The sequence below is a fragment of the Fusarium solani genome, assembly GCF_023522795.1.
Source record: "Fusarium solani strain SB1 chromosome Unknown bctg00000000, whole genome shotgun sequence".
In the NCBI taxonomy this organism is placed as follows: domain Eukaryota; kingdom Fungi; phylum Ascomycota; class Sordariomycetes; order Hypocreales; family Nectriaceae; genus Fusarium; species Fusarium solani.
Window position 1 is genome coordinate 82810 of NW_027072157.1, and position 25628 is coordinate 108437.

Sequence of the window (25628 nt, forward strand, 5' to 3'; positions counted from 1 at the left end):
TATAATTAAGAGGTTAATATTATTATTATAGAAGATATAAATATATTATAATAATTAATTTATATATAAATAATATATAAACCTTATTTATATTATTTAGATTATCTTAATAATTAAGAAGATATTTATAATAGGCTCTTAGCTATAAGACCCTAAGAGAAAAATATATAGCTCTTTAGTAATAAAAAAGCTACTATAAGAAGCTATTATTAATAAGGCTTAAGTAAAAGTCCACTAAGTATCTTTTATTATAATAATCTAAGAGTTATTAAATAAGTTTAAAGTATAACTAAGTATCTAAGGTATATTAATTAATATATAGTTTATATATAAACTATATATATTAAGTATTATTAGCCCCTTATTTAAGTTATTTAGGCTTACTTAAAGCTCCTTAAAGATATTATTTAATAGCTTTAAAGGTAATAAAGGTAAATATAAATATAAGTTATAAAATAAGATAATAAGATAAGATATAACTAAGTTAATTAAGATAAAAGCCCTAAAGATTATATTATAACTTATTATAATTATTTTATTAGTTAAAAGATCTTTATATATATATCTTAAGGGAAAAATATTAATATATAATTTATATATTATTTATATATAATTAATATATAAATATACTTATTATAAGTTTATTTCTTATAAATATTTTAATTAATAATATAATAAACCTTTTATCTCTTAGGGGTTTTTATAAATATTATAGCTATATAAGGGCTAATAATTTAATAAATAACTTCTATTAAAAATAAAAGCTAAATTAATATTATAATAAATTAATACTTATTATATACCTAATAATACTAATAAAAAATTAAGTATTATATATTACTTATAAGAGATTATATAGAGTTAATAAATTATTTATATATAAATAAATAAAAATTATTATACTTAGATAATATATTACTTTAATATAAGCTTATATATAAGGAATAATTAATTACTATAAATATAAAAGGCTATATAGTTAGCGAGGATAGCCTAAGCTTAGCTATATTAGGTTAATTTATATATAATTTATATATAAAAAAATATACCTTTAAGCCTTTTTAATAATATTAAATATTAATACCTTACTTTTACTTATATATCTTAATATAACTTAATAACTTAATTATATAAGTAATTATAAAGCTTAAGAGCTAATATATTATAAACCTTAACCTTAGTATATTAATACTTATAAATATATATAATAATTAAGTTAAAAAAAACTAAAAAAAAAATAAAAATAAATATATTTACTTAGTTTTATATTAAATTTATTAATTTATTATTAATAAATAATTAATATATAATTAATATATATATATTTACCTCCTTAATGTTATTTTTTTATTATTTTTTTATTAAGGTTATTATTAAAATAATATAAATAATATCCCTTTTTATTATATAAAATTAATCTAGAATTATTAATATATATATTATTATTATAATAATTATTATTTTTAATTTTACTTTATAATACCTTAATTACGCTAAGTTAAATAATATTAATATAAGAAGATTTTTATTAATATTAATAAGTTTAATTTATAAGGTAAAAGTAGAGCATAGGTGACTCAAGCTAAGAGAGGCACGGGTGACCTAGTGTATATCCATATCCAACACGGTCTCCACTTGACGGCTGGGGTAAAATCACTCGCCGTCTTATTCTCCAGGTTGAAGTAACTCCGTCCTCTCAAGCACGTCCATCAATTCCCAATGTCCAACACTTCGACACCCCCCGTCTTTGCCAACACCATCCTGGTGCCACACGCGGCAGGCCAGACTCCTATTCTACAGACCGTCGGAGCCACGGACCAGACGCGTAAGAAGCGGCCCCATTTCAAAAGTCGGCGAGGGTGCGTGGCATGCAAGCGCCGGAAGGTCAAGGTACGTCACTGCAGTGTGCCTCTGAAGACTGCCCTGACGACTTAGTGTGATGAGCGCCTTCCGTGCTCCAGCTGCGTTAAGCGCAACATCCAATGTCTACCGCCGTCCCATCTTCATATCCTTGGCCCAAGACTCTCAACGCACAGCGCCCATTTCGAGATGGATATGAATCCCCATATCAGCCTCTTGCACCTCGAGTTATTCCATCACTGGGATAAGGAAACTCGTTCAACGCTCGCGTTTCCCCAAGTCTGGCCCGTCGTCATGCAACGGGCCTTCCATGTATACCTGCTTTATTCCTGGCAATAAGCTGCACTAATGTATCGTAGGAAGGGTTTATCATGTCTGCCGTATTATGCGTCGCCGCTATGCATCTCACAACACTCTGTCCAGATAGCACCAAATACTCGCACGCTTCGATGCAGCTGATGGACAAAGCGGTTCGACTATTTCGCAAGAACCTATCGCACCCCTTCACAAGAGATAACTGCGAGGCGCTGATGGGAACAGCGCTTCTCATCAATTACATATCATGGTTTGACCTCGGCTTTCTAGATGGTATGAAAACTGCCGGCTCCGCGGCCAGGCTCGATCTCGTCCAGGACCAGTTATTCTTCCTCAGTCCAGGTATCTTGCAGCTGTGGTTTCAGGCCATGCCCATCTTCATCGACGAGGGAAGCGTCTTCACCCAACTGACTCGTCAACATCCGAGGCTAAACATTGAAGAAGCTCTAGTCAGAAGAGGTGAAAACCCAGCCCGCTTCGTGGAGCCTTTTATGAGGATCTGGTATGATCCACGCTATCAGACTTCGGGTTACACGACTACTGAAGTGGCTGCTGGATCTGTATCCTACGCTCGGCGTCTTTTTCTTGGGTTGGAGACAGAACTGTCATGTCGTAAGCTCTTACCATCCACAGCAGCAGTGTCGGAAGGACGTGATGAAAAGAAAAAACTGGTGCACCTTAGGGATACGGTTATTAAAATTACTACCAAATATACCTCGGTCGATCACCAGGACATGTCAGCCATACCATCATCACAGCCGGCTCGCTCGTCGTTCGAATACGTCATACGCCGCATGTCGCCTCTGTTTTGTTGTGCGTTTCCCAAGTCGGCGTCAACACACACTAGTAATACGCCGCTCGCAGCCGATATTGAGGAGTTATTCTATGGATTTCCGATTCTCTGCTGCGGACCTTTTGCCGAGCTGATTGCAAAGGGAGACTCGCGGGCCCTCGTTTTCCTCTATCACTTTTATCGCGCTGGACGTTTGTTGTTGGCGCCGAAAAGATGCTGGTGGGCATGTGGGAGGAGCTGCGTGATGGAAAAGCTTATTTTGGAGGAACTGAAGAACCGGGAATTTAATATATGTTTACGTGCCTAATGCTATACTGTAAGAGAGTTAGTATTATAACCCTGATGCTTGACCAAGATCCACCGCACTATATTTTGATGGGCCGAGCCTGATGTATCCTGCTTGCTACTATACTTATTTAATTTGACGGTGTGTGGGTTTAGCCGGATTTTCTGTTTGATTATCTCTAAGATTTAGAAAAGGTAGATCCATTGAACTATCGAATCAATGGGTTTCAACTAGAAACCTGTGTCTTTTGTCAGCCTGCTATTGTAAAACTATGATGCGTCAGATACTCACTGGAGAGAACTGTGCCGACGGCCCCATGTTGCTACGTGATCTGAGGGACTGAGAAGTTGGGCCAGCCCGAATTTATTGTCCTGCATCATGCAGGGTAATTTCCGGCCACTAACGAACCGAATTGTGGCATGTATGATTGATAGGCAACAAGATCATCCTGGTTGCGGTGAGAAGAGAAAGCACTAAAGCTCTATCAATTCGCTTAACTAAAGGCATCATATTGTTTCGAACTCCTTCCTTCTCCTTCAACAATAAAGCCTCAGCCCATTAGCCGCTCAAGCATAAGCTTGATCTCGACCCATAGACTGTTAACTAGTGTCAGGTTCTTTTTATAGCTTAACTTGAGACTTCACTACTGGATCCACGCCGAGCCAAAGCAGGTCAGGTCTGCTATAGTGGCCAACCACATCTAAGAAGGCCTTTGAATGCAGGATGTCGTCAATGTCCAAATCAGCACAGATAATGCCTTCCTTGTCCGCTAGGATATTGGTTGACAGCTTCCGACCGTCAGGGCCGAAAACGGCCGAAGACCCTCCTCCGGGCGAGTTCATGATCAAGCCATTGTGTGTACTCATTTGGTCGATGGCGGACTCGCTGATGACGGCCGTCGTGTGAAGCACAAACGATTGCGACTCGATGGCATAGGTGCGAGCGATGGCCTCAGTTCCCTCGCGTGACATGGACCACAGGGACTTGCCGTCGTGGTCGAATACGGGTGGCCAGGCGGCGATATGTATTTGCTCGCGCTGCGAGTAGGTGTGGTATTTAAGAAGCGGCTGGACGTGCTCCCAGCAGGATAGGGCGCCGATCCGGCCAAGAGGCGTATCTACGACACTGTCGAGACATTCGGCGGTAGCGTCGCCAAAAATGGTCCTCTCCATGTGGGTAGCCTTGATCTTGCTTCGAAGCGTCAAGATCTGTCCGTCAGCCCCAATGATGGCCTGCGAGATGTACCAAACAAAATGGTGGTGTCTATGAGCCCGAGTTCCGGCTGGTAGTGTTCGTACCTACCCTGATCACCATTATTATTGGTTCAGTCGGCCTGGGAATGGCCATTACAGGTGGTTTATCTATCTGGGCCTGTGCCGTCTTCCTGGGGTTCCTGAACTTTGGTGTTGGGGTAGGCTGTACTGGCATTGTTGCGTACTCAAACGATGTTTGCCAGCATAGAGCTGCGGATGCCTTTGGCGTGACCATGGTGAGTACTTTCTCCTCAAACCGTTTTTGCATACGCGCAACTAACCAAGTCTTTCTTTAGCTTGTCAAGAGCGCCTTTGCTTTTGGTCTCACTTTTATGTTAAACGATTACTACGGCAAGCATGGTGCCAAGGTTTTCTTTTTCACATGGGGTGCACTTACGTCTAGCATTGTTCTAATAACAATTCCGCTGTATATTTTTAGGAAACGAATCCGGGCTTCTGTCAAGATATGAGATAGAATCCCTATGATGTATGCAGAGATCGAATTCGACATGGTAGATAGTCAGCATCCAGGGTAATAAAATACAATTATCTTGCTAGACCCTGCAGTTCACATCTGGTCGTGTTGCGTGTGATTGCACGGGTTTTAAAACGCATGGGTTTCCTTTGTTTTGAAATTTTCGTTTTATTTACTATTACCCAACGCCTGCAAATGGACGAGAACCCTCACCGGTGAAAGAAGCGTCGTCGCTGTGGGTAGATTGCCCGGCCTCTTCCCCACTAACTACGCTTTAGTCTCTGATATATTGTAAAGCCCAGAGGTCTATTTGACTATAGTCGATGAAATCTACATGATCAATCGTCTGCCAAGCCGGGGCGGCCTCCATGGGATCCAACTGCTCGGCCATTAGCGGTTCCACCGCCGGACCTGCATCGTTTTCGGGGCTTGTGTATGTGTATGTGGTATCTGTCGGGTCATCTTCAGCAGTCGTCGCAGGAGGTTCCGGGCCTGGTTGTGGTGCGAGAGGGAAGCTTTGGTGCATGGGCAGCGCGATGGAGACGCGCCAGCGCTGGGCCAGCTGACGCAGAACGAGGATGCCCTGTCTCGCCTTCAACCATCTGCGCCCGATGGCCTCGAGGGCGCTGACACATACACGGAACCGGCTGATTGATTGGTTCCGCAGGCTTGATTGCTTGGCAGTAGCCATCAACAAAAGCGTGACTGCCGCTGAGAGCACGTTGTGGACAACAAAGGGCGGCACCTTTTCGTACGAGTCCAACTTCTCGTACCTACGCAGAAGGCGAACCATGGCGCCCGCCGCGATGGACATGGTCCGCAGTGACAACCGATGGGCTGCGCTGTCGACTGGCTCCTTGACGTATGGCCGGTGAATCAAGAGTTGAGACATGTTGTACGACATGTGCAGGAAGATAACCTGGGGGGAACTAGTGCCCTTCTGAAGTTGGATGCGAGGGTCCAGTTGACGGTAAAATGACAACAACTGCTCACGTGCCTCGAGAAGCAGATTGAAGCGTTCAGGCTCGTCAAGTTTGTTGAATCCAAAGGCATAACTGTGGGCGAGGTTTAGCTGGTCGCCGTAAGCAAGACAAGAAAACAGATTTCCGGCATGACATACATTCTATCCATGTACTGGTCGTGTATGAACCATAGCCTGCAGTGATGGTCAAAGACTATCTCATCTTGCGAGGGATCTGGAGTCGCAGTGGCGAACGTCAATGCCTGAACTCGTTTCCACGGTATGATGCAGTTTCGGCCCATCATTGATGTAGCAATTCTTTACCGTTGTCAGCTCAAGTCCAACGGGTGGCGTGTCATGAATTGCATATGTCTCACCTGTCTAAAAGCAGCGTACTCCAGAGCACTCGTATGCGCAGAGGCTGCGAACTCGGAGCTCTCACCCCAGCTGTCTCGCGCGTGCCGCTTTTGTCCAGGTTTTCTAGTGAGCTGACCGTGAGCCCAAGGTGTAGCGCCAAGCTCGCGGCCATTGCTGGAGGGAGATTGTTAGGGATTGTGGCAGCTTCAGGCGCGATTGAGGACACTTACAGTTATACATCCAGGCCATATTCTCGTTATCCAGTCCTAATTCTCGCCAGCAGAGAATTGACAAGGCCTGTACTGTCTCTACACTTGGCCTCTCGCGATAAATCTGAAGAATGGTAGACTCTGCGTTGTGGGCCATTTTGTCACCAAGGGATTTGCTTTCCGAGTCATCCGAGAAGAGTGCGCCAGCTGCCAGAATCGTGCAAGTGAGAATATCCACGGTGTTGAAATGTGGATTGTCTTCGAGGCTTCCGAGTCTGGTCTGGTCAACGAATTGGTGAACAGGATTCACAAATGCGGTGAAGAGCGAAACAAGGTGCCTAGCGACCCGAGATGTGTTGGGATCCAGCCTCAATGTTACCGGCTCCTGTATGTGATCATCGTCGGCGTCTGTCTTTCGCTTCACTTCCCCTCGAGGAGGATGTGAGACTGGGAAGCAAAAGTTGCCCGAGGGTCCGATGAAGGTGGTCTCGCCACTCTCATCGATCCTCAGCCGCCAAGTACGATCGCTAATATCGTGGATTGCCGGCGAGTCCCCCGTGTAATCAATTTCCTCCGAGATCTGCTGGATTTTAGTGTCTAGTTGGGATGGGGCATTTTCGGTATCATGTGTTTCCTCCAAAATATCGCAAATATGTTTCGGTATCGTCGAATCAGTGACGAGGTTTCCTAGTCGGCGTACTTCCGCCTTTAGAGCTTCTGCCTGGGCCTCCAGGGTCGCAATGTAGTCTGGGTCAAGCTTTCTCCTGGTTGGGACCCCTAGTCAGTTAAAGTTCTGGGAGTCTCTGGGTGTTTAACCGCTGAGAGATGTGGAGACGGAAGGGATGTGGGGGGTCATCATGCAGCATACTTCTTTGGTTTATCCACGACATAATTGCAGTCTGTATCTTTCACCAAACACCATGAACACTTGGGCATTGCTCCATCGCACTACGTGTGACAGCTCAGTTCACAGGTCTCGCGGGTATGGATGAAAGGATGCGGAGTTATCACCTTCCGCTTACGCTTGCGACAGACCTCGCAGGCCATTGCGACTCTTGCTCGTGTGTTATCGGTGTCCATTGTAGGATCGCCGAAGGCCCAGATATGAGAACCCCTAGGTAACTCCTCAGGGCTATGTTGTGAACCGAGTTGCTCTCGACGCGCGTGGTTCGCATTGCCCTGGCGGACCGCAGCCTGTCCGGAGGTCCTCAAAACCGCAGGTCCATCTCGGCAAGGATCTTGACAGTCAGGCGAGTGGGCTGCCGACGAATCCGAGGGCGCAAAAGCCTGAACATGATGGGCTTGATGCAAGCAATCAGTCTCAACAGGATCCGATAATTAAGGTAACAGACGACGGGGACAGCGGAAAGGCAGAGGTGAACGCACAGCTCAGGCCAACTGAAGTTGTATCATCTGCCAAACGTTTAACCTTGCGCTTATACAAGCTAAAGTGGCACGTATCTTGCCGTTTCTATGAGATGGATCACATAAGAGATTGGGCCGAGCTAGGGGTCCTGATGGATCAACTTACCGCGCAGTTGGTGCAGATCGATTCCCCTGGTCGTACTATCAGAGCCCCAAAAAACACTTGGTCAGATCATGTCATGTCTAGTCGAGTGACGAATTCCCTGCAACGAAGCGGGGCTTTACCAATGCATCGGACCTTGCGCAATCGGCAGAGATCACATGAGCTGGCCGTCTTGGGCTGCAGGTGATGAGATACCGCAGATTTCTTCATGGTGTATGGGTCGAGACGGCGTGGGGGCTGACTCCTTTACTTGGTTTTTCAAGGTGGTGTTCCATGAGTCGGTGTGGACGACAGACACCAAGCGGAATGAGACGTCCATGTGGAAGAGAGATGGGGGGCCAGTCGGACTTGATCGTTTGACCTTCCGATAGGTGTTTAGAAAAGATGGGGGAGAAAGACAAATCTCGCTAAGATAGGTTCGACTGCTACAGCGTGGTGTCAAGTTCCCATGGTTTCTAGCTATTCCATGATATGGTGATTGAGGAGTTGTCCGAGCGATCCGGGTTGAGACTGTCCTTCGCTCTGGTTCCAAGACTCGAGCACGGTCCGAGCTCCGAACACCGAGCACCGAGCACCGAAAACTACTTTTGAGTTGACCTTTAGCCCAAGGCCGCTAGAAGGCCATTAGTTAGTTGTTCTACCTGGTTGTTCAATATCACCCGCGTTGTCCCTTGTCGAGTAACACGTCCGTCATCAATAAGCTTTTCAGTGTAAAGCAACTAGTTTTGCCTGCACCCGAGTGGGAAGCCCTCGTTACCAAATCGCCCGAGGTTGCCAAACCTGGCTTCGAAGTCGACCTTATATCTGATCCCGTTGAGCTGCAGCAGAAGTCCAACGCCCAGCGGGAGGCGATGGCCTTGAAGATTTACAGCCAACTAGGCCTGGACAAGGCGGTCAAATACGTCGACTACAACATTGCTACCAGAGATGAGCAGCGTATTCCACTCAGAGCCTACCGGCCGGTTGGAAGCTCAGATGGCAAGCCCTCGCCGGCATTGGTGTATTTCCACGGCGGTGGTATGCTCATCGGCTCCCTGGATGGAGAGGTTGCCCTGGCCTCACTCCTGGCAAACGCCCTGGGAACCACCGTTCTCCATGTGTGCTATCGCCATACACCCCAATACAAGCACCCAACTCAGCATGAGGATTCCTGGGACGGGCTAGAATGGATCTTGGCGCACGCTGAACAACTACATATTGATCCCGCACAAGTCTCCGTGGGCGGTGTCTCCGCAGGTGCCACTCTGGCGGCCTCGATCACGCTTGCAGAGACACGCATGGCCATTAAAGAGAATCGGCCTCAACGCATCAGGGGACAGGTGCTTGTGGTTCCATGGCTGGTGATGAGCAACGAGTATCCGTTTGAGCTCGTCACAAGCCGCGAGAAATCGTCCAGAGTGCAGACCTCCCTCAATGCCACACTTCCAGAGCAAAGGCTCGCGCTATTCACCAAATTATACGATGCTCTTGACCCAAAAGATTCATTGCACAACTTTCTCTTCACCGATCCCAAACTGCTCTCCAATCTTCCCAAGACTGCTATCATCGTCCATGGTGGAGATATCCTCAGAGACGAAGGACTTTTTTATGCTCAGAAACTAGAGGAGCTCGGGTGCGTTTTTCTCTTCAGTCATTCGAAATATCTTGTGGTATCGGGCTTGCTAACAATCTTGCAGCGTGCCAACAAAGGTGCACATCTTCAAGGCGCTACCCCATGCATTTCGGATATTTCCTGGCCTCCCTCAAAACAAGAGGTGCGATGAACTATTTGCCGAAAGTGTGCTCTGGACACTGGGGAAAAGCGAATCGGGTACTTCTCCTGGTCAATGGGTTGATGAGTAAGCTATCCTTTATGATCGGTCATTTATCGAGGTATCATGTCGAGGTTGGTATCACCGTCTTCGAACTTGGACAAGGATTCTAGATGTAAAGTCGCTTGCGGTATGTCTAGATACACTATGCGAGTGAAATTTGGGCGCCAACACGGTCCTACACGCTCGCACGCTGACTTTTACACCGTGCCATCTCAGGTGACAACCCTGACACTTATCGATCCAATGAGGCTAGGGCCTCCTTGACGGTGGCTCGACTGTAGTGGAGTAGATCAAGGCCATCGAGGGGAAATCTGAATCATTCCTGCTAGGCTCGAGATTTGACCATCAGTGGTTTGACAGCGCAAGGACGCACAAGTAATCGGGGCAGTGCGGGTGCTGAAACTTAAGCCAAAGTAATTGGGCGGCTGGATTGCTCTTTAGTGTTAACCACGACTGAGGCCCTGGTATCTAAACCAGACTCGGATAGCAATTATCACAGTTGTTGTATTCACAAGTCACTGCTGCAATCTCTCAAAGTGTTCCAGAGACAAGCGCATGAACCAGGCGAAGCGGCACGGTAAACTTTGGCTAAATGCGCGCCTTATGAGGATATGATTGTAGCTGCAACATTCAGCGTCGAACTACACGTCATCCATTGTGCTCTCTATTGCTATACCAAGGGACGCAGTTGGGTTTCTGTTGCATAGCCATAGCCATAGTGCCTAGACACAAACGGATCTCGCCATGCCAAACTGGTATAAGAACAAGTTAGATAGAGATTGCTTGAAGCAGTGTGCTGACCAAAACTATTGTAATCGGCTCTTTTGAATAGTGCATATTTGTACCGCGTGAAGGCCCCCAGGTATTGGAATCAGGACTGAGGTGAGATGGACATGACGTCTACTCTCTCCGAGGTTGAAAGAAAGAGCAACATGTTGTATGTGAAATCACCTTGACCCTTCAAAGGCCATGTATAGTCTTTGAAGCTTTCCCCAGAAACCGTGCCTTCTGCTACAACAAATCCATCGAGTGTCCCATTTCTAATAATGATGTGCGCATCACTGCCTTTGGTACGCGCTCGAATGCCAACGTTAGGTTGGCTCTTGATGGTCCTTTGAAAGACGTTGCCGCTATACGTGACGGTGGTTTTAGCTCCGAGGCTCCCATAGTAGCCTTTATCATGGGCAACCTTCTTTGCCGATCCTTCAGTGACATGGAGGAAGGCACCTCCTTCTGTCGGCTTTGGGCCATAAACGATGTCGGCCACAGCATCATCACCCCAGAAAGCATTCTCGTAGGCTATCAAGTGTTAGAAAGACTCCTTCCTGATCATTCTTGACTTGCCTGGCCCGGAATATTCCAGGAAACGTTTCACCGAGTTTAGCTGAGCGGGTGAAAGACCCCCATGGATGGAGTAGAAGTAGTAGGGAGGTGCGAGAAAGGTGTCTGGCTTGTCTCGTCCTGTAAGCCTTCCGCGGTACAGAGGAGAAATCTCTAAATAATTTCTACCATTCTCGACGTTGTATAGAGGTTGGTAGGGGACATTCTTGCCCACGTTGTAGTTGATCCAATATAGCATGGCGCGCTTCAACGGCATATTGTTCCCCCACTCGTAGAGGTTCGCATACCGATCACCGACCTGGCCTTGGATATTGAGTGTTTCGGCCATGAGCGACATGCCGGTCACAAAAAGTGCCGCATGCGCCTGGTCCCGCCCGCTCTCCATGAGCTGGTCCGTCTTATTGTTTACATAGCGGTTCAAAGCCCAGTCATCGTTCGGATGTTGAGAGCGACCGTAAGTGGCACGTTCAATGACGCGATCGTAAACCTCGGCGTCTTCAGAAAAGACAGCCAGGCCGAGGAGGCCTAGATTCGAAAGGATTCCCTGGTTTCCAAACATGGTATCCTGGTCCAAGCCGAGTGAGAAGTTGTCAAATTGTCTCCAGTCAGAGCTGATGCGTTGATACATGGCAACGTAATCGCGAGTGTCCTTATCAGACCAGCCGGAGCCTGAAGCGGTACGGAGTATCTCTGCGGCTGCTGACATGTGATGCATTCCGGTCCCGCCATAAATGTAGTCGCGAAGAACGTTCAGCTCTTTTGCCCATGCCCTAATGATGGATATACTTCGTTCGAGCCATAGGTCCTTGCCGGTGGCAAACCACGCAACCGCCGAATAGTACGCCGAGCGTCCATCATCGTGGATGAAGTGGTGAGTTTGGTTGGCTGGTTCCCTGGCGATCCAGTCAAGAGGACCGCGCATCTGATAGTTTGACTGGAAGACGGCAAGATCATCCACAGACTGCCAAGCTGATACCCAGGGCTCCTTTTCCAGCGATTTCAGTCGCTGGATCCGTTGCAGGTCGGAGCATGAGTGCAGCACGCCAGGGTGCGTGAATCCAGCTTTGCTAATCGTTTCTGAACAGGTAGGCAAAGCCAGGGCACCTGAGAATGCAAGGAGGGCAAGAAAGAGCATCTTGCAGGTGTAGGAACTAAGCAGAGAATAATGAATGGCTTGAGTTTGTCAAAGCTACCAGTTAAAACGGCGGGTTGATGTATGTCCGGGTGTGCACAAGTTTCGGTCCGCGGGCCGTCCCTTCTCCCGTCTTCCAACTACGGAGGAAGACTCGGGATGAGAGATTAAATGGTTATGGTAGATTGAACGACCCGAGACATGGGTTGATGGCTGATGCGGAGAAGACTCCGGGCCGTCAACGAAAGATCTGCATGAACCTTCTGCTTGTGGGATGTGATGTTACACTCGACCAAGCGGGAATTCTCTCTTCTCGGGCTAAGTCTCGGGCAACAGCCAGACCACGAACAGCAGAACTTGGAGTTTGCCACGGTCTTTACAACTCTTGACTTCTTTTCTAGCAAGTTATTAAAGCCGTCTTTCCCAGAACTGATCTCATACACTGCAAATTGGCTTAATCGGCGTTTGTTCAAGGTCACACTAGCCTGGAGTGAAGACGATCATGGCCCTATCGGTTCTTTGGCTGGCAGCCTTGATTGGGTTGGCAGTAGGCCTCGATTTGCGAGGGTACACCTTCACTCATCATCCAGATCTCACACAGAGAGCCGCAGTACAGAAGATTGTAAGTCCCCCCTTTTTCTGCGCTCTACGGTTGTTTTTCTATATCGAAAAGGGAAGGAGTATAAAAATTCGACCTTGGCTGACGATACCTACCCACAAGGTCTCATGGGACGAAAGGTCTCTTTTCATCAATGGGGAGCGAGTCGTTCTATTCAGCGGCGAAATCCACCCGTTTAGGTGAGGCAGTCCGCTGAGTTCCCCCATTAAGTTCTCTCTTGACTCTCAGACTAGGTTGCCCGTTCCAACCCTGTGGCTGGATTTATTCCAAAAGCTCAAAGCAGCGGGCTTCAACTGTGTTTCCTTTTACACGGATTGGGCTCTTCTTGAGGCAAAACGGGGACATTACATAGCGGACGGTATCTTTGACATAAACCCTTTCTTTGACGCAGCGAAGCAGACTGGAATCTACCTCATCGCCCGCCCAGGTCCATACATCAATGCTGAGGTATCTGGAGGCGGTTTTCCTGGCTGGATGCAACGTGTCGAAAGCCCTTTCCGCGCTAATAATCCGAAATATCTTGAAGCGACAGACAAGTACGAGCTTTTATCCTTTCTTGTTACCTTTATTCCCTTCGTCTCGGCACCTCTTCTGACATGAGTTCCCATCAAGTTACATGAGAAACATGGCCAGGACCATAGCTCAAGCACAAATCACCAATGGAGGCCCCATCATCCTCTTTCAACCTGAGAACGAGTACAGTCTGGTGCGGAACAACCAACTCTTTCCAGACGGAAATTACATGCAATACGTCATCAACCAAGCTCGCGACAACGGCATATTAGTGCCAATCATTAGTAATGATGCCCATCCGAGCGGCCATAATGCTCCAGGGACTGGTCCTGGCGAGGTGGACATTTATGGCTACGATGCATACCCGTAGGTCATGCTCCCTCACTCTTGGCCAGTGGCTTACTAGGACCTCAGTCTAGGTTTCAATTGCGTAAGAGAGCCCCAGCCGGTTCTAGCGCATGAACTGCATGAACTTTGCTTGCAACAGAAGCTGACACTGCCCATCAGGCGCGACCGGAGGATTGGCCCGCTGGTAAATTACCGACCAACTGGGCAGATCTTCACCTCCAGCAAAGCCCAAACACACCATTCTCTATCCTCGAGGTAGGTCAAGCCCTCTTTCTACGTATGTCTTGAAACATGTGAACTGGTTTCTTGTAGTTCCAAGGTGGCTCCTACGATATTTGGGGCGGGAATGGATACGAAAAGTGTGCAGAACTTCTCAACCAGGAGTTCACGAGAGTTTTCAACAAGAACAACATCGCTTTCGGAATCAACATCCTCAATATGTACATGGTGAGTAGCTGTGCTAACTAGGGTAGCTTGTGACACTCATTCTTTACAGGCCTTTGGTGGCACCAACTGGGGGAACTTGGGTTACCCGAGGGGCTACACTTCTTATGATTATGGTGCAACTATCGCTGAAGACCGCACAATCACTCGCAAAAAGTACGGCGAGGCCAAGCTTTTGGGGTACTTCTTCTCCTCTGTCCCGGCCTACAGGGAAGCTGTGCCGCGAAGGGCAACAACAGAACTGACGACCACTGCCGACCTGACCGTCACGCCGCTCTCTGCCAATGAGACTGGATTCTGGGTGCTGCGTCATACCGACTACTCTCAGCGGAAGAAGACAGAGTATAAAATCACTCTTCCCACAAGGGCGGGTAACATAACGATTCCGCAGCTAGTTGAGAAGTTGACCTTGAATGGTCGGGATTCCAAGATTCTCACCACCGACTTACAGCTGAGGGGTAACACCAATCTTCGATACTCAAGTGCCGAGGTCCTTACCATCACGGAAACGGATGGCCGGCAAGTCCTCGTGTTGTATGGCCGAGCTGAGGAGCGTCACGAGTGCGCCATTGATATCCCGCGCAACGCAAAAATCTATGAGCATCCTGAAGGTGCTAGGTCATCCATCAAAACCAAGAGGCAAGGTGGCTCTCTTGTCGTCGCTTGGGATGCAGCAAAGGACCGTTCAATTGTTGACGTTGGAAGCACACGGCTGGTTCTGCTTGGTAAGTCATAGAGCTACGATGCAGTCTGTTTATGGTCCATTGACATTGTCGCGTTAGGGAAGGATTCGGCCTACGACTACTGGGTCGTTGACTTGCAAAACTCTGGCCCGAAACAAAAGATCATCATCAAGGGGCCATACTTGGTTCGGAGTGTACGCGTGCAGGGTAACAGACTCGACATCTCGGCAGACTTCAACCAGACGACCACTCTAGAAGTATTCGCCGTGCCCGCTCAAGTCAAGAATCTATTCATCAACAACAAGAAGTTCAAGCACTCGGAACCCATCAAGGGCGTTTGGTCAACGAATGTCTCGTTCGAGGCGCCGCGTATCAGTCTTCCTGACTTTTCCACCAGCAGCTGGAAATTCATTGACAGCCTACCAGAGGTGAAACCCGAGTATGACGACGCTAGATGGCCCAAGGCGGATTTGCGAGACTCGCACAATGACTATCGCGCTCTCTCAACGCCAAGTTCTCTGTATGCCGGGGATTACGGCTTTCATGCGGGCCTTCTGATTTATCGGGGACATTTTGTTTCCTCAGGCAATGAAACAGGATTGGAAATCTGGAATCAGGGAGGGTGGGCTTTTTCCAGCTCCGTGTGGCTGAATGGCACTTACCTTGGGTCGTCCAAGGTCAACGCTACAAGGCCTGACGCTAACACGACGTACGAATTCCCCCGGTTGGATCAAGGCCGCGGATACACTCTCACTATTCTTCAAGACAACCAAGGATATGAGCTTAACCCTTGGGTCGGCGACGACGAAATGAAGCATCCACGAGGGATTTTGAACTACACCCTTCAGCAACGGGAACAAGAAGCAATAAGCTGGAGAATTACCGGGAATCTTGGCGGAGAAGACTACCAGGATCGTGTCCGTGGGCCATTGAACGAGGGCGGTAGCTTCGTTGAGAGAAATGGCTTTCACCAGCCCGGACCACCGACTAAGGAGCGCTCATGGAGTAAACGGAATCCAATTACAAAGGGCCTTTCTGGACCGGGCCTTGGGTATTTCACCACATCCTTCGATCTGAACCTTCCCCAAGGGTGGGATGTGCCACTCTTCTTTTCGTTCGCCAACGAGACAGTTCCTACGCCATCCTATCGTGCGCAGTTGTTTGTCAACGGGTACAATTTTGGTCGTTATATCAATGAAGTGGGCCCTCAGAGGTCTTTTCATGTACCTGAAGGTGTTTTGAATCATCAGGGCGAGAACTGGCTGGGAATTCTAATCTGGTGCCAGGAGCCAGACGGTGTGAAATTGGATGGTCTCACGTTGGAATACAAAATGCCAGTTCGTTCTGCTATGGAGAAGGTCAAGCCCATTTCTCAGCCAGGGTGGAGGAAGAGAAAGAATGCCTATTAGTTTTAGAAGTAGTATAACGCAAATTTCTATTTGTTACTCTAGCATATTTTTAAACGGTCTAGGTCTAATGGCATCAGGAGTGAAAAATGTCTTGATATTTTTTTCAGATTGATACTACCTGGTGATATGAATTATGGAACAAACGCGAGATACCCTGGTCTGGTCCTCTAACAACCCCACCAATCAGCGCGCAGTCTCAACAGTTATCATAGTGGGGCAAAATGTTTTGAAACCGCCTCCTTAATTTTGGCTATCACACCTTCGCAGGGGATGGATAGACTATTACTCCGTCCATGTCCGGTACCCGAACGCGTAAAAGAAACAAGACATGCTCCTAACTTTCTTTTCTTTCTCTACATTCATTCACCTCACTTCACTCCTTTGACCGTTTTGTCTGCATTTTTCTTTTATTCCTCTTCATTGTCATTCATTACAATTCGCCGCTTTCATCTTCATTTTGACCTCATCAGACATGCGCCCCTTCATTCTACTTACCGGTCTCACCACCATCGTCCATGCCGGTCCTTGCCGACCCCAGATTAGCAGGGCATCCGAAGTCCTGGTACAGTACTTCAAGCAAACTTCCAACCTATTCAATTATGGTGTGGCCACTAATTCTTGGCCATCGTCGCAGACTATATCGTTCACGGCTGCGGTTTCTACCGCTATTCCTGTTTCGTCTATTACTACTACTGTTTCAGGCTTGCCTGCCCCTTCTACCTCGACCTGGTCCGCCAAGCCTGATACTACCTCGACCCTAATCGTCCAGCCGGCGTATGGAAGCAACGTGGATACTGCCGATGGTTTGCCTGCAGTCAGTCAGGTCCCAGGCCCATTGGCTGATCGCAACGACAATAAACCCGCCGACTTCAAAGTGACTGGCAACTGGATCGCTCCATTTCACGGTTCCATCGGCGGTGACTATATTATGGTCAGTCACGCCGTCTCACAGCTGCTATGAAACTAATCGGGTTGCTAGATGTGGACGGGTTCCAACGTCACACTGTCAGGTTTGGGCTACTTCAAAGTCCGCTGGGAAGTTGCTTGGTTCAACTCGGTTGGCCAGATCCGACCCCCAACATGGGTAGGGCTGGAAGGCAAACTGTTCCACGTTGCATCTGGAGGCGGCCATCGTATGGATGATGAACGCAAATCCGCCGACTGCACCTGGGCGGGTTGTGACCAATGTACTTGGATGGGCTGTATCGACCGCCCTGACAAGAAGGATAGTCTTCCAGATGGCATGCAGCAAATGTGGCAGAACGAGTTCTACTTTCTCAACGGGACTGTGACGCTGAGAAATAACGAAGGCCCAGTTGACTATAATCTTGCTGTGACGCCGGTCAAATGGGAGCAGGTTTACACTGACATCCACGCTGGACCGGAGAGCGGCGCTATTCGATACGGCAAATCGCGGGATCCTACTGGCGATGACTGTATGAGGCTGCCTCTCCTTTGACCTTCTAGATGCTTAACTAACTGCTTTCGCTTAGTGACACCAGTTCCGCAGTATGCTACGTACAATATCACTAACGATACTATCTCCCAACGATCCGAACTTGTTCTGTCCTAGTGTGCTGGACTACATAGCTCATAATGGGATTGTGGAAAGTGAACATCACATCTCCTTCGGTTTAATATTAGTAGATGGCTACGTCTTTTAATGCATTTTCTTTCTAGCTATGTATTAGATATTAAGTTTGGCAATATTTGTTTGCTATTTTGAAAGCCATTAAGTTAGTAGAAAAGTGTCCTAAGCCATTTTGGGCCACAGGGCAATCTCTTTATAGGGTACCTATGAGCGTAAGCCAACGACGTCGATTGGAAATGAGTTTGACGTTGAGTGGGATTATTCTTTCCGTGCGTGGTGCCTCCCTTGGCTGCACCCAACTTGAGCGCCCAGGCAACCATGGACAAATTGGTCTACGATCAGCAACGTGGTCTAGCAAGGGGTTCGTAGAGGGAGCATTGCCAAAGAAAAGGCATACACGGAATAACTTGGCTGCAAGGGGTAGCTTAATTTGGGATATCTTGATAGATAGGCCGTCTTAAATAGTTCTACCACTAGGATAAGATATTAATATGATGCTAAGATAGCTAGCTAGGAGATCTAAGCATCTTAAGGCATATAGGCCAGGCAATATAGCCCTTAGGCATGCTAAGATATCAATCTATATCTACTCTTATAGTCTTTAAGCCAGGCATAACCATAGAAGATATAACTTTAATATTCAAAAGATATATATATTATAGTCTTCTGGTATTAGATCGTATATTCAGCGCAGTTGGTTACTTAAAATTGACTTATTTGGCGTATTTTGGCCCAACCACTAGTAGAAATCAAGTGCTTATGAAGGTTCTCCAAATGACGAGCTGCCGTGGCCCCCTTAAATCGTATGCGAGACTAGATCTGCATTGACACCCTTCATAGAGGCTGGCGAGCAGGAGGCTAATGTTGAGATTGGAGGGCATCGGGTCGGCGACTAGGGGTATTTCGCTGCCCTAGCCATCTCCAAGGCCCCAAGAGCGATGCCAAGATCTTGAAGTAGGAGATATTCGAGTCGGTGCTGACCATCTTGACCTTCTGAAGAATAAGCTTTTAAGTTGGCCAACGACACGGAATACGGATCTTTCTGGGTTATGGCAAAGCTAGTTAACTGATTCCAAGCCTTCGTCCGGACGGAGTCCCTCTCCCGGGTCTTGAGGCTCTCCCAGGGGCTTGAAGAAGGCGTTATCGTCCTCAACGGCGTCATGAGCGGCGTTCCTTTCATGCCGTTTGGTGGCTTCCAGCAGAGTGGCAACGGTTTGGAGTCAGGCTACCAGGGAGTTATGGAGTACGTTTGGACAAAGACTACTGGGATTTCTATTGAGTAAAACATACTGATTTTGGGCGGATTAAGGGAAGGAGTGGCCACTATTCACATGGTTCAATTTGGGTGACACATGATCTGGGGTTACACATCTTGACTCTAGAAAACCTAAGCTATCCAATTTACCTTCCCATCATAAAAGCCATGAAAAGAGCGTTATTATAGAGACCAACGATCCATCAAGGTCTAAGCCTCTATCCACCATCGTTGTCATCTGAAGGCACCACCATTTCCTTGAATCCAACACCCAGCAAGAGATCTCAGATATATCTAGCTTCTAGGCAGAAAATCGAATAGCCCTGGCTCTGTTGTTGTTGTTGTTGCTATTGGAGGAACCGTTGTCTCCTTCCTCATCTTCCTCATCCTCTTCATCCTCTTCATCATCATTGTTGGCTGAAGCACCGTTGTTGACTGCAGCGTTATCGTTAGCCGCACCATTGTTGGCTGAAGCATCGTCATTAACGACAGCATTGTTGTTGGCAGCACCGTTGTTGTTGGCAGCACCGTTGTTGTTGGCAGCACCGTTGTTGTTGGCAGCACCGTTGTTGTTGGCAGCACCGTTGTTAACGGCATCACTAGTGGCGTTGTTCGCACCTCCAGCGTTGCCACCTGCCATCTGAACAGGGACAACACCGCCAAAGGGACCAGCGCGAGCAGGGTTCTGGCAGCGGACAAGGCAAACATTGTTCTGGCCGGCAACAGTGCCAGTGCACTCCTGACCAGCGGGGATAGACGCGACGAGGGGAAAGTCCGAGGCCTCGCCATCACGGTTGCGGCCTCGCTCGTTGCCTTCAACGTTCTGCGTGACGGTGATGTCGGTCCAGCTCTGGCCAGTGCCATCATCGTTGATCATACAAGTATAAGGCCCAGCGCCGTCGCTGTTGACCTGGTGCAGCGTCATGGTGAGCTCGCCGCCCTGCGTGACCTGGGGTAGATCATCATTAGTCTCAGCTAGGATGGCTGAGGTACCAGCCTCGACATCGTTGTCACCCCCGCCAAGAGTCTCGCCGACGGTCTCGGCCGAGTCACCGCGGAAGCGGGTGGCATCCTGCTGGAAGGGCCGGCGGCGCGTACCGTCACGGGGCGTAGTGTTGTCGACGCCCAGGGCCATACCCGAGCCGCCGGAGTCACCAACCGCGTTGGTGATGACGCTATGGCCGGCGGTGAGCTGAGCCAGGGCGAGGAGGGTCCAGGTGATGGCGGTCTTGACGGAAGCCATGTTGATTTTGACTATTGATAGTGTTGAAGTTTGTAAAGAAGTAATATTAAAGGATTGGCAAATGCAGACCTGTCCGGCAGGGAAGAAGAGTAGCTTGGTAAGAGACTGGAAAGAGACGTAAGGCTGATGAGGGTGAGCTGGATAATTCACCGAGAACCAGCCCATGATTTATATTCCATCGAAATCGCAACCACAACCACTTTTAGACACAAGCTCACCGCACCAAGACACCTGAAGCCATCGCCAAGCTCTCCAGCCTCAGAATCCAACCCCATGAGGCAGTGTTCCTCCACCGTCAAAGCGCCCTCCCCTCATGTGTGAGGGTGCATTCGTGCTTCGCCACAGTGGATGAGGTTATCAACATTGGCTACGGAAGCTGTGAGGGCTGAAGTCAAACGAAACGCTACTCTGCGCGGCCAATCGCGACTGAATGCTGACGCGACGCTGACCGTTTCGAACTGGGTTTGAGTAACAGGTTGTTTCCGGAACTTTGACGATCCTGGGTGGACGGACCCCTCATGGGTCTTGGCACGGCCCGAACTAACCGACAGAACCTTCTCTGCACTTGTCTGTAAAAATTTTTGTTGCTTTTGTTCCCCAGGTCTGAATGTTGAGCTGCTGCTCAGTCAGGAGCTAGCCAGGTGCCCAATGATACGACTTGGCTTGGTTTCAAGCTACGTCTGGGTTTGCGGCCTGAGTCTGTGAGAGTTGTTCCCCTCACGGGGGCCTATACCACCTTTTAAGTCTCTTGTTCTTCTCTATCATTCGTTCATTGGTGTAGTCGATTGATTTCGGGTATCCAATCGCCATCTTGGGATGTGATAGCTACCCACAGCATCCTTCTCAGATTTCTAAGAAGCCAGTCGGAAAACACTGCCACTTGTGGCCGGTGCTACTATGCAATCGGGCACTACTCAATCTCGGGATCAACAATGTCTGATAGATCTTTGCAATAACCTTAATCTCTACGAATTAAGCAACTACTAGACCCTACTTGACTTTCTTGCTGTCACAAAGCAGTCCATGTCGTCCTGCTTCGCAAACCAAAAGTTGGATACGCTCCATGGCTTCTCGGGATGAACAAGCTGAAAGTCAAAATGCCTCAAAATCTCGGGGAGCAGCTTTGACATCTCCATCAACGAGATATTCTTTCCCAGACAGACACGTGACCCAGTGCCGAATTGGACCATGTACCGATCCATCTCCTTGGCCTTCTCCTCATTCTCCAGCCACCGCTCCGGTCTGAAGACCTCGGCGTCGTCCCCGAAGATCGACGTGTTCCGGTGAATCACGTATGGATTAATGCCGACCTCGGTCCCCGCTGGGATATAAACCGAGCCGATTTGGAGGCCCGATTCTGGAACGTAGCGAGGGAGACTCCATTGGACTGATGGGTGCACCCTCATGGCCTCCTTCATAACCTGCGAGACATCAGTAACGGCAAACTTGATGCAGTAAGATTAAGGAAGCCTACTGCTTGAAGATATGGCATTTTACAGGCTTCGCCAAACGTCACTGGATCGCTGACTTTCCCCTCAGCGCTGAACGTGTCGATCTCATCTTGAAGCCGATGATATGCTCGCGGACTCTTGAGAAGGAAGTAAATAATGGCCCGCAGACTGATGGCCGTCGTATCACTTCCAGCAGCGACGTTGGCAAAGCAGCTGCGCCAGATGGTGGACTCTTCACGTCCCATTTTTTGCAACCTGGAGACGAAGTCAATCTGGCCTTGGGCGCCACGCTCCAGTCGGTCCTGGATTTGACTGCCCACAAATTCGTTGAAGACACCTATCCCGGGAGGGTACGCAAGGCCGAGTTTTGAGAGCAGCGTGTTGACAAGGTAGTAGAGCGGCCAGAACTCGGGCATGACTGTAAAGAGTGCGCCGTGGATGAGATAGCGTTCGAGTTTTGAGATGCAGCCTTGAACGTCTTTGCCCTCTTGCATGAACCCGAAAGGCCTCGAGAAGGTGATTTGCCCAATGACCTGGCGTTGGAGTTAGATGGAGCACTACTCATGGGATTCGTTATTCACTGACATCAAAAGCGTAGAACTGCAGCCACTTTGCAATATCAAGAGGCTTGCGCTGACCAGCTAGGCTCTGAAACTGATCACACATGGTCTCCACACACTTATCCACCATAGGCTCCAACTCGACGAGAGAAGTCATGCTGTATGCAGAAGCGATCTCCCGGCGGTGGTGGGTATGACGCGCAACATTTGGGTCGGTAAACAGATCATCGTTATCCTTGGTACCGAACGGGATGTAGAACTTGGTCTTGCGGAAGTTTGAGGAGTGGCCGTAGATGGTTTTGATAGCAGAAGGATCAGATATCAACACCTCGTTGGGGCTGATTCGCACAACCGGTCCGTATAGAGCGTGCAGTTGCATCTGCACCTTTTCCAATTGGCCGTGGGCGACGCAGTTGAGTTTCCAGAGTCTAGTGAAGCCTGCCAGGAAGGGACCTGGTACGCGGCGAAGTCGAGTTAGATACTTGTTGCTGACGAGGTGGAGCAATAAAACGGAGATGCTAAAGAGAACTGCATGGCTGATCGTGACATGGGCCAGGGCTGAGCGAAGCTGCTCGATTGTATTGGAGCGAAAGGCGGTCATGGCTTCGGAGGTTGGAGATCATGTGGCGATGTTGTTGTGATGGTTTCCACCAGAGTGGAGATCTCGGGAGCATCTATAGGACTCCAAGATCCGGTAATTCCAGATCAAATCCGAGAAATCGGAATTGTCTACACGGAACTGACTCCGGACATGGTGTTAGATGAGTCCATCTCACTCTTGATTGGCCTGCTTTGAGAGTCAATCAAGCGGGATCAGCCACCCCCGCAATCTTGCCCTGTTTAAGAGTTAATCCCCCTGAAAACTCTACCCCAGCCACACACTATGCCCTCGAGTCAACGTGCCTCGCAGTGGTGAAAGGCTTTTGATGACAGCCTGACAGCCACTCTGTGAAGGCAGGAGACTCAGAGGGTTCAACCGTGCTAACAAGACACTTCGGTCCAAGCGGATGGAATAAATGATAGTCCAACCTTAACAGAATCATCCGGAAACCATGAGACAATTCTTGCATTGGCACTAGGCTTGCAATACAGCCTCTTAAGCTTGCATTGGGGTGGTTCTCATCAAACAGCCACATCCCAACTACCTCGGCTCCTACCGCTTGTTGAGGCATTGGGTCACAACAAGCCAAAATGACGGTCAACTTCTACTCCGAGCCAGGTCGTTGGTGCCTTGGCGTGCCAACAAAACTCATGTCTCAAGACGCTTGAGACTGGAGTTATCTCATGGACCAAATATACACACCAAGCGACACCAAACTCAAGAAGAAGATATTATTAGCCCAAGATGCCGGGGCTCAAGACATATGGTTTATCGAGTGTCATGATTCAGATCTCTTTCCCGAAGGTAATTCTTACACCTGTAATCTCACTAGCCTAACTAATCAACAATCATAGGCGGCGGCCAACCGTCGGATCACGGGATCCGAACTAACCTTGATGATTCCAGTCATAAACCCATCCAAGTCAACTCCAAATACGTCGTACGACAATCCCGTCAGTCCCCATAGACGTCTTAACGCCTGGTTTACTGCTGCAACGGCAGTTGCAACAGAGACAAACTTTACAAACAGTGCGACCGGGGAGAAAGTTACGAGGTGTGATCAGGAGTGGTCAGGAGTCGATCAATAGATAGGATGCTGGGTTTTTGATTGATTATTGGTCGTGCTCATGCTTCAATCTGGGCCGATGGCGTCGGGTAATCATTCAACCTTGCATTATTGCCGGCGGTATTGGATTGATGCCCCGTAACGAAGCATATCCATGGGCCGGGACCATAGGGCCCATCAGATCTCCGCCGACGGCGATACCAATACGTAAATCCGAAGGAACTGGCGAGCGAACGAGCGACGAATGAAAAGTTTTACAATGCTGTCGGCGACAACAACTCCGCAGAGAAATGCCAGCATGTCACGGCCATGCCGAAGGCCAGGTGGGGAAGTTCGGCAGATGTTGAGAGGTGGGAATCTCTTGCAAGACTGGCATTATCCCGGAAGTTCTTACCTACTGCAGTGCGTATTCACCCGATGCTCAAGCCAGCCGTCATTCGGACGAATGGGCGACATGTTATCCTGAGGCCACATCAGCATGTGTGCGGGAATTTTCATCGTGTTCCGCACTAAGAACTCTATATTGCTGATCCGTCCTCAGATCGCCCTTAACCTATTCATTTAGTTCTCAAATTGTAACTGGCATGGGACCGGCGGTAAGTAATGCATGGGCCAAGGTCTTATGCCCCCTGAATCAGATTGGAACCAAAGTTGGTATTCGATAATTAACGAAATACCAAATCAACTGGCGGTCAATAGAGGGACGGGCCGTCCCGACCACCCCATAGTTATGGCCTCTAACGATAGAATCCAGCTGGGATGGCCAATAAGTGAGTTTTGACAAGGGCACTCAGACCCATCGTCCAGTCCGGATGTGATGAGTCGATACGGTATCCCCTTGAAATGCGTGAGGTGCGTTTTGCGTACACTAGGCCCCATGAAAATGGCTCAAGTGCGCGGTACTTGATTCCCCACCTATTTTAGCCTATAATCAAAGTTCCGGCTAACCTTTGTGTTCAGCACCTTCTGAGGGGATTCCCAGTTCCCGTATTGTACCAATAGACAAGTGGAGAGCCACGCTCACAAAGACCCAAAATGTACCTTTTGCTGCCAGACTCCCCGTGTTAGTAGATCAAAGAAGAGTCTATAGCTTCTATGGACAGGTACAAAGCAGAGACTGATCGCACTGAAGCTCAGGTAGCTCAACCGACGGGACATGGGCGATCAGTCACTGACAGAAGAGGCATGTACAAGCCTTGGATACGGTACAACATGATATTAACCAAGAAGCAAGCTTATACTCGGCCTTAAAACGATGCAAATGTGGTATTGTGGGTGAACGACATAATTTAGCGAATTTGCTCAAGATTACTGACGTAGAGATTGTATCGCTGCAAGCTAACAGCGACTTTAAAGACCTAGCAGGCTGAATCTCGTGTCAAGTCCGATATCGAGGCAGTTAAACACGATGTGTCGGAAACTCCGATAATGGAGGGGCTATATCTAAGATAGGGATCAGGACGGGCATGAGAGTCCTCTTATCAACTGCCAAGTGATCTCTCCGATGCGCACGAGCCCGTA

At 48.2% G+C, this 25628-nt stretch overlaps 9 protein-coding genes across 9 annotated transcripts; 4 read left to right on the top strand and 5 right to left on the bottom strand.

Moving 5' to 3' along the window:
- Positions 1-1719: 1719 nt before the first annotated feature.
- On the top strand, positions 1720-3275 carry MRS44_000015 (uncharacterized protein; the record flags this gene model as incomplete). The annotated part of the gene is made up of 3 exons (XM_046272915.2): positions 1720-1890; positions 1936-2172; positions 2220-3275. 3 exons carry the CDS (start codon positions 1720-1722, stop codon positions 3273-3275), a joined length of 1464 nt encoding a protein of 487 aa, XP_046129868.1.
- A 599-nt stretch (positions 3276-3874) lies between these two features.
- MRS44_000016 (uncharacterized protein) lies at positions 3875-4742 on the bottom strand (the record flags this gene model as incomplete). The annotated part of the gene is made up of 2 exons (XM_046274030.1): positions 3875-4486; positions 4557-4742. The coding sequence occupies 2 exons, from the start codon at positions 4740-4742 to the stop codon at positions 3875-3877; spliced, it is 798 nt and encodes a 265-aa protein (XP_046129867.1).
- Positions 4743-5256: 514 nt separating this feature from the next.
- MRS44_000017 (uncharacterized protein) lies at positions 5257-7589 on the bottom strand (the record flags this gene model as incomplete). The annotated part of the gene is made up of 5 exons (XM_065623795.1): positions 5257-6037; positions 6103-6206; positions 6321-6474; positions 6539-7286; positions 7532-7589. 5 exons carry the CDS (start codon positions 7587-7589, stop codon positions 5257-5259), a joined length of 1845 nt encoding a protein of 614 aa, XP_065479603.1.
- Positions 7590-8245: 656 nt separating this feature from the next.
- On the top strand, positions 8246-9879 carry MRS44_000018 (uncharacterized protein; the record flags this gene model as incomplete). Its single annotated transcript, XM_046279598.2, has 3 exons — positions 8246-8250; positions 8747-9649; positions 9714-9879. 3 exons carry the CDS (start codon positions 8246-8248, stop codon positions 9877-9879), a joined length of 1074 nt encoding a protein of 357 aa, XP_046129865.2.
- Positions 9880-10722: 843 nt separating this feature from the next.
- MRS44_000019 (uncharacterized protein) lies at positions 10723-12327 on the bottom strand (the record flags this gene model as incomplete). The annotated part of the gene is made up of 2 exons (XM_046274029.2): positions 10723-11150; positions 11220-12327. 2 exons carry the CDS (start codon positions 12325-12327, stop codon positions 10723-10725), a joined length of 1536 nt encoding a protein of 511 aa, XP_046129864.2.
- A 499-nt stretch (positions 12328-12826) lies between these two features.
- Positions 12827-16340, top strand: MRS44_000020 (uncharacterized protein; the record flags this gene model as incomplete). Its single annotated transcript, XM_065623911.1, has 9 exons — positions 12827-12946; positions 13046-13122; positions 13177-13479; positions 13577-13822; positions 13876-13886; positions 13944-14059; positions 14117-14251; positions 14301-14973; positions 15031-16340. 9 exons carry the CDS (start codon positions 12827-12829, stop codon positions 16338-16340), a joined length of 2991 nt encoding a protein of 996 aa, XP_065479604.1.
- A 472-nt stretch (positions 16341-16812) lies between these two features.
- Positions 16813-17913, top strand: MRS44_000021 (uncharacterized protein; the record flags this gene model as incomplete). Its single annotated transcript, XM_065623939.1, has 3 exons — positions 16813-17271; positions 17320-17776; positions 17834-17913. 3 exons carry the CDS (start codon positions 16813-16815, stop codon positions 17911-17913), a joined length of 996 nt encoding a protein of 331 aa, XP_065479605.1.
- Positions 17914-19487: 1574 nt separating this feature from the next.
- On the bottom strand, positions 19488-20429 carry MRS44_000022 (uncharacterized protein; the record flags this gene model as incomplete). The annotated part of the gene is made up of 1 exon (XM_046271217.2): positions 19488-20429. The coding sequence occupies one exon, from the start codon at positions 20427-20429 to the stop codon at positions 19488-19490; it is 942 nt and encodes a 313-aa protein (XP_046129861.2).
- Positions 20430-21339: 910 nt separating this feature from the next.
- MRS44_000023 (uncharacterized protein) lies at positions 21340-23041 on the bottom strand (the record flags this gene model as incomplete). Its single annotated transcript, XM_065623948.1, has 4 exons — positions 21340-21365; positions 21424-21850; positions 21904-22413; positions 22466-23041. The coding sequence occupies 4 exons, from the start codon at positions 23039-23041 to the stop codon at positions 21340-21342; spliced, it is 1539 nt and encodes a 512-aa protein (XP_065479606.1).
- Between the last annotated feature and the right edge of the window lie 2587 nt (positions 23042-25628).